The sequence below is a fragment of the Lacerta agilis genome, chromosome 1, assembly GCF_009819535.1.
Source record: "Lacerta agilis isolate rLacAgi1 chromosome 1, rLacAgi1.pri, whole genome shotgun sequence".
Lineage (NCBI taxonomy): Eukaryota > Metazoa > Chordata > Lepidosauria > Squamata > Lacertidae > Lacerta > Lacerta agilis.
This window is the reverse complement of record NC_046312.1, coordinates 45,510,709-45,522,861: the sequence shown is the minus strand read 5'-3', so window position 1 is coordinate 45,522,861 and position 12,153 is coordinate 45,510,709. Positions and strand designations below refer to the sequence as shown.

General features: G+C 43.5%; 1 protein-coding gene across 2 annotated transcripts in view; it reads left to right on the top strand.

Moving 5' to 3' along the window:
- The window catches only part of GALNT16 (polypeptide N-acetylgalactosaminyltransferase 16), a 160,905-nt gene that overhangs the window by 138,922 nt on the left and 9,830 nt on the right, over window positions 1–12,153 (top strand). The window contains exons 11-15 of one of the 2 annotated variants that reach the window (XR_004426454.1): window positions 1,065–1,157; window positions 3,492–3,575; window positions 4,793–4,934; window positions 5,905–6,001; window positions 9,264–9,370. Coding sequence is in view for 1 of the 2 variants with exons in the window: in XM_033146945.1 (XP_033002836.1) it covers window positions 1,065–1,157; window positions 3,492–3,575; window positions 4,793–4,934; window positions 9,264–9,380 (436 nt within the window). In the remaining variant the exon portion in view is untranslated. Of the gene's footprint in view, window positions 1–1,064; window positions 1,158–3,491; window positions 3,576–4,792; window positions 4,935–5,904; window positions 6,002–9,263; window positions 9,381–12,153 lie in introns of those variants that run through there. The other variant, XM_033146945.1, reaches the window with a different exon arrangement.

Genomic DNA, 12,153 nt, shown 5'->3' with positions numbered 1-12,153 from the left:
CAGAACTAGACATTATGGAAAATATGCGGCTCCTGCCAAAAACAGCAGCTCCAGTTTTCCTCTTCTCTTCACCAGAGACACAAGTTCTTCTACCCCCGCACAGCAGCCAGTGAATCCCTGTTCAATTACCCTCCACTCATAGCTGCTTTGTGGCACATGTGGAAGATCCAGATGTCTCAACCCTTTTACGTATTTTGCACCTGTTATGACCCCAAGTATGTAGGAGGGTTAAGAGGCATCTGGATCTTCCACCATGTGCCAGAGAGTGGCAGCAGCACTGAGTGGAGGCAATGGGTTGAATCCAACATCATGTGAACGAAGTTCTGCTTGCACAATAGGACTTCCCCTTCCTCTGCAGTCCCTTGTGCTGTCAATCTTCCAGAGCAGAGAGCTGAAAGGGAGAGAAGAGGATGGAGAAGTCCCATTGTGCAAGCAGAATTCTGTTCCACTCACACGCAAACACCACTGGATACAACCCAGGAAGGGCAACTGAGTGGCTGCCATAGAATTTTGTTAGCTGCCATGGTGGGAAACCAGTGTACCTCTTCCTTTACAGGGGTTTTCTCACAGGAATGTGCTTGGTGTTTTTCCATCTGAGCACACACCCCTCTCCTTTCCATGCATGCTCCCCCAAATTGACTCTAGGGTGGGTTCAGGAGAACCCTCACAATAGCATGCAGGGGAAGGAGAAGGCCAGTCATTCCATCAGGCAAGCTTAGTAACTATGTTGAATTCTTCCCTGCATATCCAAGATTTTGTGGGATATAAATAACCTTAGAGAAAATAACAGTTGAATAGCTGTTTTATGTTGATGCAGCCATTGGGATGGATGAATCAGTTGTAGTCTTGCAAGCTCAGAGGTGGGGTGCAAACACCACCACTCATCAATTGGTTCCTGTTTTTGGGGAAATGTACAAGTTTAGTGATGACATCCCCGTGTTTCCAAATTTGCTGGCGATGAGAATTTGGGAGGGTTGAAGTTTCCATAAGGGTGACTTACCGGTAATTCCATGTTGTTACAAGTTGTACAGTAAATAACGGTGCTTCACCTTTCCCATCTGCAGAAATACCAAACGTACAGCAGAAGTATGGATGGACGAATACAAGCAGTATTACTATGAGGCCCGGCCATCTGCCATTGGAAAGTCATTTGGAAGGTAAGCATCCCAAACCAGGCAAATGGGTATTCGTGTCAGATAGCTCTTATAAGCTACTCTAAGGGACAGCTGACAGCATAGGCACTCTCCCATAACTAACATGCCCCTGGGAACATGATTCAAACAGCAGATTAACACATTCTTGTATTGATTGGTTTTATATTTAAACATAAGTTCATCTCCTGCACTCTATGGGAGTGGCTCTGTATAATCGAAATGGCTTGAACTAGATGACTTCAAAGGAGATTAGGCATTTTTTTGGAGCTTTAGCCTATCAACAGTGACCAGTAATGAACATGATGGTTATATCCTGTGTGGTGTTTATGATTTAAAACCACAATGCGTGAGTTCAAAGAAAAGAAAAGAAAAGGCAGACAAAGGAAGTTGACCAGCAACAACCTATCTGAGAGAATGGGGGAAAGAAAAGAGCTCTCCCTTCCTCTCATCCAGGAACTTTTATTGAACATAAAAACCCGCCTTCCAAATTCAAATCATCCAATCAACAGCTTCCAGCGCAAACCTCTCCTAGGGCCATGTGGCCATGAGGAGAACAAAGAATCTTTGAACTTAGCAGAAAACCAGTTTGATCTAACCCTACTTCCTAGGCTACAATCCTAATTAGCATTCCAAAGATCAGGTAAACAAGATGAGGTAGATATGACAGGATGTAGATAGAAGAGAAATCTTCTTGGCAGATCCCTGCCAGGCACCAGGCCATCAGGAAATAACATCAAAGGAAACATATGTTGGGGTTCTCAGGGATAATCAAAGAACACATCCTTTTGCCATGTGCTTGTGAACTAAACAGCAACCAAATTGGAAAAGAGAGACGTGACCCCCTTGCTAGCCAGCAATGGAGTTTTAAGACACAGCCAATTAATACAGCCAGATTCAGGTCATGTAGGATAAATAAAAATTCATATTTTGCCACCAGACCAGCAGGGAGCTTTGCACTCAAACACAACCGCATATATGGGTATCGGAATGTCCCGCTCGACCTTCACAATGTCTTTAGACAATTTATTTATTCCTTATTTATCCGGTATGAACACTACAATCCTGCCTCTGTGATTGGGATTACTATGCCTCTCAGTACCCATTTCTAGGAGAAAGCTAATGCTTGTGGGCTTCAGCATCTGGTTGGCCATTATTGGATGCTGTACTAGATACTAGGCTTTTAGTTGGTCTGATCAAAAAAGGCTCTTCTTAGCACATTTCTAGGAATAATGTCTACCTGACAAAGCAGCGCTTTGCCAGGGATTCAGGCAAAAAAATGTAAAAAATGTTTTGCAGATTCATAGCTGAAACCTGCTATATATGACACTGATTGGCTGCCACCCATCATGTTCCTAAGAAATCTCTCATACGCAAAATCCCCAGAACAGTTATGCATTTTAAAATACCATTATAGGTTAGGTTTGTTTGTTTTTTAAAGTAAGTCGACAAATTAATGCATCACACTTGTAAAACATAAAAAGGAAGGACATCTTGAGAGAAGGGCAACACCAGTGACTGCACCAGCATATGATTTGCTAGTATGTAGGTCTGCTTTTCAGTTTGTGAAGCCTGAGCAAATGAGATTTGTTCAGCAGCCAAGGGATCCATTGTGAGTTCACTTTTTATATCACCATAAACAGACCCCCCCGGCTGAGGTGGCGGCGCTTACCTGACCTCCTGGCAGTGAGAGTAGGCAAGGCGGTGAAGAGGTTGTTTGCTGTGGAACCTTATTGGCTTAGCTGGTGCGTTTGTGCAGTGCCAACCTCCCCACCGCCTTGCCCCTCGCAGTAGGCTGTGGAGACTTCGCTGCTGGGAGGTTAGGTAACCAGTGCTGCCCCACCCTGCTATCTGCTACTGTATATTACCTTTCTCTTTACCCTTACGTAACTCGATCCTAGGCAAAGCAAGGAGAAAGATGCTACTGGGAGCAGAATAAACACTCCCATGCTACTTCAGTTTCTCACAGTGAGAAACTGGCCCATATCTGGCCCATGCAGCCCAAAAGGGTTCAAGATGAGCAGAGGAGTGGGACTACATTAATAGATGCCTTGGGAAAGGAGGAAGGGACAGGCAGAAGAGGTCTGACTTAGCCCATCAGCCTGAGATTCCTCCCCACCCCCTGCGCTAAGCTTAAAATAGAAATTACAAAAGCACCTCTGTTAGGACCTGTAAGCATAGGTGTTGTGAAAATGTGTCAATGTATTGTTTCAGTAGCATGTGGCTGCACTTCACACATTTGGGCATTTTATAATCTTTGCTTGTGTTCTGCCTGTGTTATGAGAATCTCTTTTGTCCACATTCACAACGAAGATAGGAACAATTTGCTTTTGCTTCCAGTATTGTGGACCGGGTGGAACAGCGCAGAAAACTGAACTGTAAATCCTTCCAGTGGTACTTGGAGAATGTCTACCCTGAGCTCAAGTGAGTCATCCTTTGAATCTCAAGTAAAACTGCAGGATGTATATTTAACGTTGTGGGATGAAGGAAAGTGGGAGGTGCCTTCCCAAGAGGTAAAGCATGCTTGTAGCACATTGGAAAGTTGCATGACAAATTGGAGGTTCTTTTCTGGAACAGGTATCTCCGCACCTCTCACCCACGGGTCTTACATGGCTCTGTTTGAACCAATGCCTCTTCACTATGGCAGCTTGAACTTTTGAGATGGGATTAGACAACTGGGAGCTCATCCACACTTCTGCTTTGTCTCGTGCCCAGAAAGCATGAGTCCAAGGGATTTTCCACTTGTCTCATGTTTCTAGGCATGGTTCCGAGCGGTTTTCTGTTTCCTCTGCTGCTTTTCCTGGGAAAACCTGCTCCTTAGCCCTGAATTGGAGCAAACATAAATCTGTAGAAAACACGATTGATGTTTCCTCTGATTCAGTGGTAAAGATCAGGTTTTCTGAAAAGTTGCTATGGGAAACGGTAGAAGGCACAGTTGGGTCGAGCTTAATTTATTGTGAAAGGATAGAAGCATCAGGCCCTCATAAGCAAGGTGTAGCCTTCTTTCATGAGGCATCCTAGAAGGCAAAAATATATAACCCACTCAGAGAACAATGGAGTTATGTGGTACATCAGTTGGAGTAATGGAAATGAGGAAACATATATATGTTGTAATATGTTTAGAAGTTATAATCTGTTGTAATTAAAATGAATAAGACTGATTCTGAAACCTTTCGCCATAATTTGAAAAAGATCAAAAAGTCTGCTTGCTTAACTGGTTAGTATCACTGAGGTAAATGTGGTGTAAGATGCACCTCACTCCTTTAATTACTGAAGTATGAAAGAGCAGGAGTGGGTTAGTTAAGGAGCACAGTTAATCTTGGGGGAAACAGACTTTCTTGTATACAATTTGTAGCCCAAGAAAAACAAACAGTTCACATATATACCTGCTTTGACGTGGTATTATCATTCCCACAATTGGTGTTCTTCTTGAATTCCCTCAGTGACTTCAGTTGATTGCAATATTCTTTTTATTGCTGTGTTTCACTCCAGAGGTGGGATAGCATTTCTGTGTCTTGTGATACTATTCTCATATGTATATGGAAGATTTATTTTTATTTTCTTCTGGATAATTACCATCAAATAAAGAGATGGTATTGATAATTTGACAATTTGTGTTCTGGTTTTGTTCTGTCTCTCAGGGTTCCAGAAAAGGAGCTGATTCCTGGCATCATCAAACAAGGAGCAAATTGCTTGGAGTCTCAGGGACAGGATACAGCAGGGAATTCTCTAGCAGGGGTTGGAAGCTGTAAGGGGACAGTGAACAATCCTGTGGCCACTCAGGTGAGGTGAAATGAAGTTGGTCCCTTTATTCTTTTCTGCTGCTTTTTGACTACCTACTGGGGAAGGTAAATGTGTGTATTTGAAGCATGGTGATCTTGATGGATCCATTGGCTGGGCAGAGGCAGTAGATAATTTGTGGACAATAGGGCCAGGCCTCATCAGACCTTGCTTCAGTTCTTCCTCCAAGCCACATTGATTCTTCTAGTTGGAAGGCAGAGGACTGGGATTCATCCTTCCCTGAAGGTCCTCCCCAGTCATTTGAGTGGAAACCCTTGTTAAAGTACTTGCACAGCAAACCATAATAAAATGGGTCGCCCACAAGGCTACCGCCTCGCGCAGCACAATCCACAGGGGCAGCAGATCCAGCCTCCAAGGAATCCATCACCCACTGCTGCTGTTGTGATTGCAGTAACAGCTGCAGTGTCTTCTCGGAGGCTGGAGGCTGCCCCCTCGGCAGCTGCCCCCCCCGTACCACCTCTATAGCAGCCTCTTAGCCAATAGGAGGCACTGCTGGTCTCCTCCAACCCTTATTCCCATTGTTGATCTTCACTCCCCCCCCCCACCCTTATTCCTGATGTAGATCTTCACTCACCCCTTCTTCTTTGGCAGGGGAGGCCTTCTGTGGTTCGCCTCAGGTACCGAAATGTCTTGGGCCAACCCTGGTAGCCCAAGCTCTTCTTCTGAATAGGCACTGCTTGGCATGAGCTTATTTTTTCAGTCAGACATCTCCACTCTGGCCATTTCCTTGTCCCTTGAAAATCAGCACAGCCTGTAGGTGTACAGCCAGGACAGATGAGAAGGGCCAGGGAGAAAATTCAGAGCAACTCACAGAAACCAGCCCTCAGAGTCCCAGCATCGTGTTTGGAATTGGGGGAGCAGTGAAGAGAATGGAGAGTTAATGTGAAGAATGACCCAGATCCACTTATTATCTTACAATTCCATTACTATTCTGTTTTACTATTGCCTTAAGGGCATAGTTCAGATGTAGAGACAGGAAGTCCCTTGCCACATGCAGGAGCTGTCCAACAGAGGAGGAGGCAGCTATTTAAAGGACATTGGGAGCTATGGTATTGTGAAAACAAACTTTTATGTCTTGAGGCTGTTTCACACAGTACACAGTTTTCCTGAACTACAATGGACAAAAAAAGAAAAAGAAATCAATGTGTAATATCTGCAGATGTGGTGATCACACAGACATGTATTTCATTACATGTACAAGGCATGGGGAGGCCACATGTTTACCATGGATGTGATAGTCAGAATCTACAGACCACTTTTTTCCTACATGGAACTCTATAAATAGTGATACCATGTAAAATAGCATTTACTGGCTCCTAATCAACCAGATTTGTTGGATATGGGAATAATGCCCACTTTATTCCCCCCTGAGCTTTTCACCAGTTCTATTTGGTATGCGAAAGTTTATGGCACTACTATCACACAGGGAATATATGTATGTTGATCCTGGGTGTGGTTGCACATGTGTATTATTATTATTATTAATAATAATAATAATAATAATAATAATAGAATTTATATACGACCCTATACCCAGAGGTCTCAGGGCGGTTCACAGAAAAAATCAACATAAAAATCACAATATAAAATCAAAATTAAAACAACAACCCAATAGCACCCCCCTTAAAAAGAGCCACATTTTAAAAGGGCATAGGATGTCAATCAGATCAACTAAAGCAACATTTTTGCCTGGTGCCTAAAGGTGTATAATGAAGGCGCCAGGCGAACTTCCCTGGGGAGAGCATCCCACAGAATGCAAGGCACAGAATTAGATCCTGCAGGTAGTAGGAGTTAGAAGTTATGGCGACAGATTGTTGTAAAGAATTTACTGCTCTAAATCTGTTTAAGGCTGTGCACAGATTGCCAGTTTTAATTGCAGCTAAGTCATAGCGCAACGTTGGATTCCTCTAGCAGGCATGTCCAAATTAATAATAATAGTAATGATGATGATGATATTATTATTATTATTATTATTATTATTATTATTATTATTATTAATACCCCGCCCATCTGGCTGGGCTTCCCCAGCCACTCTGGGCGGCTTCCAACAGAACATTAAAATGCAATAATCTATTAAACTTTAAAAGCCTCCCTAAAATGTCCGTTTTGGGGGCCTAGTCCAGCTCGCTGGTCGGTTTAATCCAGCCCCTGTAGCAGTTTATTTCCTGGGGTAAAATCCTAAAAAAAAAAAAGCTCAGCAACTTTGGTCGACCCCCATGGCCCTTTACTTCATCAAATCTGGCCCTCTTTGAAAAAAGTTTGAATACCCCTGTAGATAAATGTGGATTGTGGTTAACATTGTATGAACATTGCTTCCCAAAGCTGTGCTGGGAGTGCATTGGATCCAGAGTACACAGTTTAAGACCTTTTTGTTCACCCAGGTTTTTATATTGGTGTTTTAAATCTCTGGGGGGGGGTGTTTCCTCTCCTGTTTGCAACAAAATGTATTTTTCTATTGCTGGTTATGGTGTATTAGTATTGTTTTGTTTGTAAGCCACCCAGGGGGGAATTTCTTTGTGAATAAATATTGCCTCTGCTTATTCTGGAATAGGTAGCAAATCCCCTCTATGTTGAATAAGAATCAGTTGCAAATGCTGTCAAAATTGGCTTGAAATAGTAGCTGCTTTCTTTATAATTCATTATGGACATTCATAATAGAAATGCTCTGTAACCTAGCAGCTCACGCTATGTGTGGCAAAATCCTCTACACTTTTTTTAAAATATATTTTTAATTATTTCCCAGAAAGAGAACAATACAGAATAAAATACAGAACAAACTATTGGATTACATAGTAAATAGCCACAAGCATAACATGTAGCTACAGAATCTTGCTTTTTGCAAAACCCTTTAAACTTCAGTGGCTTCTCAGGAATATATTCCTGCTGACAATCTTGACTGGGAACCCTTCATTCAGATGCTGTCATATAGCAAGGAAGCAGCTTGAGTCAGCAAAAAGTCACAGTAGGATACTGGATGCCAGCAAATGCTCACTCACATCTGTTAATGGTTGGGAATGAGCCTGCAGACAGCGTCCAACAAGCTGTTTGATTTGACTTGCTGTGCTATTTTGTCATTGTTTGAAACTGCTGAAATTCATTGAACTGTATCTCTGTCCTGGGAATTATCCCAGCGAAGAAGGCGAATGTTAATTGTCTGTTGGGAAGGATGGTTATTATGTGGGAGGGTAAATCAATGAAGTGGGTTTGCCCTCTTGTTCTGTCTTTGTTACTGGTGGGTGTCTATGCTATCTCCCTAATGATAAATTGCATGTTTTGCCACCATAGACAATAGCTACTATCGTGCTTTAGAAACAGGTTGATAAGTTTCCCTATTGGGGAAGATAAGTAGAAACTGTGACCTGTTCTAGAAAAAGCAAGGGGGATCCTCAGGCCCAAGGGTTGAATGCGTCCTTACCGATCTCTCCATCAGACCCTCAGGATGGTGCCCAGGCTTCCCCCCCCCCAAGCCTCTCCCTAAGCCCCAGCTCTCACTGGTCCCACTCTGTTCCTTCCTTGCATGCTCTTGCATGGAATGTGTCCTTGCCCTGTGATACTGCCTCTTGCTGGTCCAGATGGAAAGAGGTGTAAGGGCTGTATGTAAAAAAAAAAAAAAAAAAAAAAAAAAGCAACCCTCTGATTTTTTGGCTTGTTGTAAGGTAAGGCTACTGCATGGAAGGTAAGAGGCACTGCTCACCTTTGCCTCTGGCCCCACCCACTACTGTCATGTGACCTCTGGGAGGTTTTTCATAAGGGAATGTATCCCTTAGACTGAAAGCTGTTTCCCCGCATGCCCTGGCCTACCGCCTCCGCCAGTCATGGGAAAAGAGGGGAAAGGTTGAAATTGTTGGACAAACTGTTGTCTAGCAAGAGGGAGAGCCAATTAGTATCCTTTGAAGCACACCTCAAAAGCTCTTTTTTGAACCTTGAATTATTTGAGTGCCCAATCTTTCCCAAACTATATCAGGATTTCAGTCTCTGTTTCCAAAACCAAGTGTCCTTCACATCTGTAGTGTTTCTTGCCTTTTTCCTGCTACGTTTTCCCTCTATACTGAAAGCTGCTGCTGCTGCAGGTTCAGTAACCTCTGAAGAAGTAAGTGGACCCCTCCTACTAGTTCGCACCTTGCTTTGTCCTTGCGATCACAGGAACATGCATGCCCAAAGGCCATTGCATAGAGAAATTCAGGTGACTAAAAGGTCCGAGTCAGCCCTTTTTTTTTTACAAGCAAAAGCAACATGCACTGAGCACTTGATGGCTGAAAGAGGTATTGTGTTTCCATCACTGAACTCTGTTCTTTTCTTTATCATCCAAAGGAGTGGATATTCAGTGACCCTTTAATCAGGCAACAGGACAAGTGTCTTTCAATCACCTCTTTCTCTGCTGGCTCTCAGATCACAATTGAGGCATGCAATCAGAAAGATGGCAGACAGGTACTGTGCTTCCTTAATCACACTTCCCCTGTTTTATTGTGGTGCCATTGTAGTTTAGTTTTAAAAATTATTGTTTAAGAGTGGTTTGGCTCCGGAGATGGGATACAATCCATGGTGATATCACAAAGCTGGCGTGTGGGTGTGGGTGTGGTGTGAGTGCCATCAGCCCCAGTCAGCGTGGCACACTCCGGACAACATTTGGGGGGCATCCAGTTGGGAAAGGCTGCCCTAAGGTGTTTAAAATAAAAATAAATAAAGAGCACTAGTAGCAATTTTAGAAGTCACAATACAGCACAGGTATCGGGAGTGGTGGGGTTGGTTTGCACATCACAGCTCACGGCACAGGTAATATCTAATATGCGTTCATGGCACTGGTACAACTCTATAAAAAAGGATACGAAAATGTACTGCTTTGCTATAGCATATGTTATGCTGGAAAAGGTAAAAACTGGCTGCTTCCCTGCATGAGTCTTAAAAACTAGGGCTCAGCTTCAAATTTCTGGTTCCCAATTTTTTTTTTGGGGGGGGGAGTATCTCAAAATTGAGGGTGGAATTTTGGGGAGAACTTCCTGAAAGGTTATGTGATGAAACTTACCACTGGTGGTGAGTGGCAGTGACTTATCTCCCCCCCCCCAACATTACTATAATATAGGATTGCAATATGTCTGGGAACTCCCAGACATGTCCTCTTTTGTTGGTCCTACATGCCCATCTGGGGCGGGGGGAATTTTACATTTTAAAGCAAATGGCCTGGATTTTGGGGTTTTTTTTTGTTTTTTTAGTGTGTGTGTGTGTGGCTCTGGTTCAGGGTCCTGCTCTGGCACACGCAACCCTGGCTTGGGTTCGAGAGTGCCGGAGCAGCTATTGCTATAAGCTCAACAACTTTTGTGCCGGAATAACCCTACTACTGTATAATAAACTGTATTTTTTGCTATCACCTAAGGTGGGGTGGCTGAAGCACAGTTATTCATAGCAGTCTCAACAAGTGGCCAGGTTACATGCCCCACCCTGCCTCCAACTTATAGCTCCTCTCAAACTATGCTACATCATGGCATAGTGTCATTTCAAGGGAGCTGGGGGTGGGGTTGGAAAGATAGTGACCATGCCAGCAGCTCCTATTTTTTCTCCAGGATACCCCTGGAACAGTGCTATATCATGACAAAGCATTGTTCCAGGTCAAAGCAAAATAACTTTTCTGAGGTCACATCAAAATAACTGTTGCTTTTTGGTGGTCTCCAGGAGCAGCCCTGTTTGTTGCTGCAGCTACTTGCATGGGTGGCAGCAAAAATACAGTTTGAAGCCTCAATGGGATTTTAAATAAGAAAAGGGGCAGAAAAGAGAGAAACCATTGAAAAATGCCTCCCTGAATTCTTCCAGTCCCCCTCCAAAAATTGACAACCCTCCCCACAGTTTGCTACCTGCTAAATGAAGGGGAGGACAGAGGATGAGATGGTTGGACAGTGTTCTCGAAGCGACTAGCATGAGTTTGGCCAAACTGCGGGAGGCAGTGAAAGATAGGCGTGCCTGGCGTGCTCTGGTCCATGGGGTCACGAAGAGTCGGACACGACTGAACGACTGAACAACAACAACAAATGGATGGAAAGTAGGGGTGGGATTTCATCTAACCCATAGATCAGAAAAGGTTCCGAATTCCTGGTATGGGAGGTTTTTCTGTGTCTATGAATAGCTGCAACACAGAATGAATCTGTTCTGCATGAGGGAGTTGACAAGCCTTAAACTAAATATGTGCAGCCCCTCCTTCATCTCCAGCAGTATCGACCTGTTCAGGTACTCCTAATTGCCTATGTGTCTAAAGGACTGAATTCCTTTTAAAACCTTGCCCATAGAGAACATAAGCACAAGTTTCCCAAGAGCTCTGGCGCCCATAAAAACTGTCACAACACATATGCCCTGGATAAACTCTTGCCGTTGAAATTAGGGCTGTGTGTATGTCCCCGATGAGTTGTCTTTGCCTAGGCCTACCTTCCTCCTCTGCTGGTGACCACACGCACACTGGCCTGCTTTGGAACTAGGTCACTAATTTCTTCTTAAGTGCTTTCACAAAATCTTCCTCCCTGTGGCATAGAAAACTCTTGCTGCTGCTGCTGCAGAACTCATCCTCCATTGTCTCTTGTGCCTAAGAAGCCAACTCTCTGTCCGTGGCACCTGCAGCTCTTAGCTGGTGTCCTTTTTGAAATGGAAACAATGAATGAGCCATGCTTGCATTTGAGACCAGTACTCTGCAGTCTTCTGGATTCAAATGGAATCCAAAAGCTCAGAAGCATGGTTCTTCTTTTTCGGGGTTTTTTTTTTAGCCTTCATTATTATGAGCAATTGAGCAAGGAATGTTTATACAACAATTCCGTTGCTGCTTTTTGTATGCATGCACAAACTCGAAACTCATCTCAGGAACTGACCAGGGCAAAGAGGGGGCTAAAGTGAAAAAATAAGCTAATCCTCTTTTGGCCTGGAAAGGAAATAGACGTTGTGGGTATGGCATTGGGCTCTGTCTGTTGATTTTATTTTATTTTTCGCTAGCCTTTTTCTCCATCATTCTTAAGAATCCCAGATGGCATCCTTCCCAAATCACTGGATTCCTGTAGCTCCCCCATTGGCAACACTTCGTTTAAAAGTGCTGCTTTATAGCAGTGCTTAGAATTTCTATCACAACAGCAGTGCAAGTAACCATATGACATCATGCAAATAAAGCCCTCCGCAATAAGCATTTGATACAACGCAAACATATACTGTACAAAAATAACAATTATTAAAC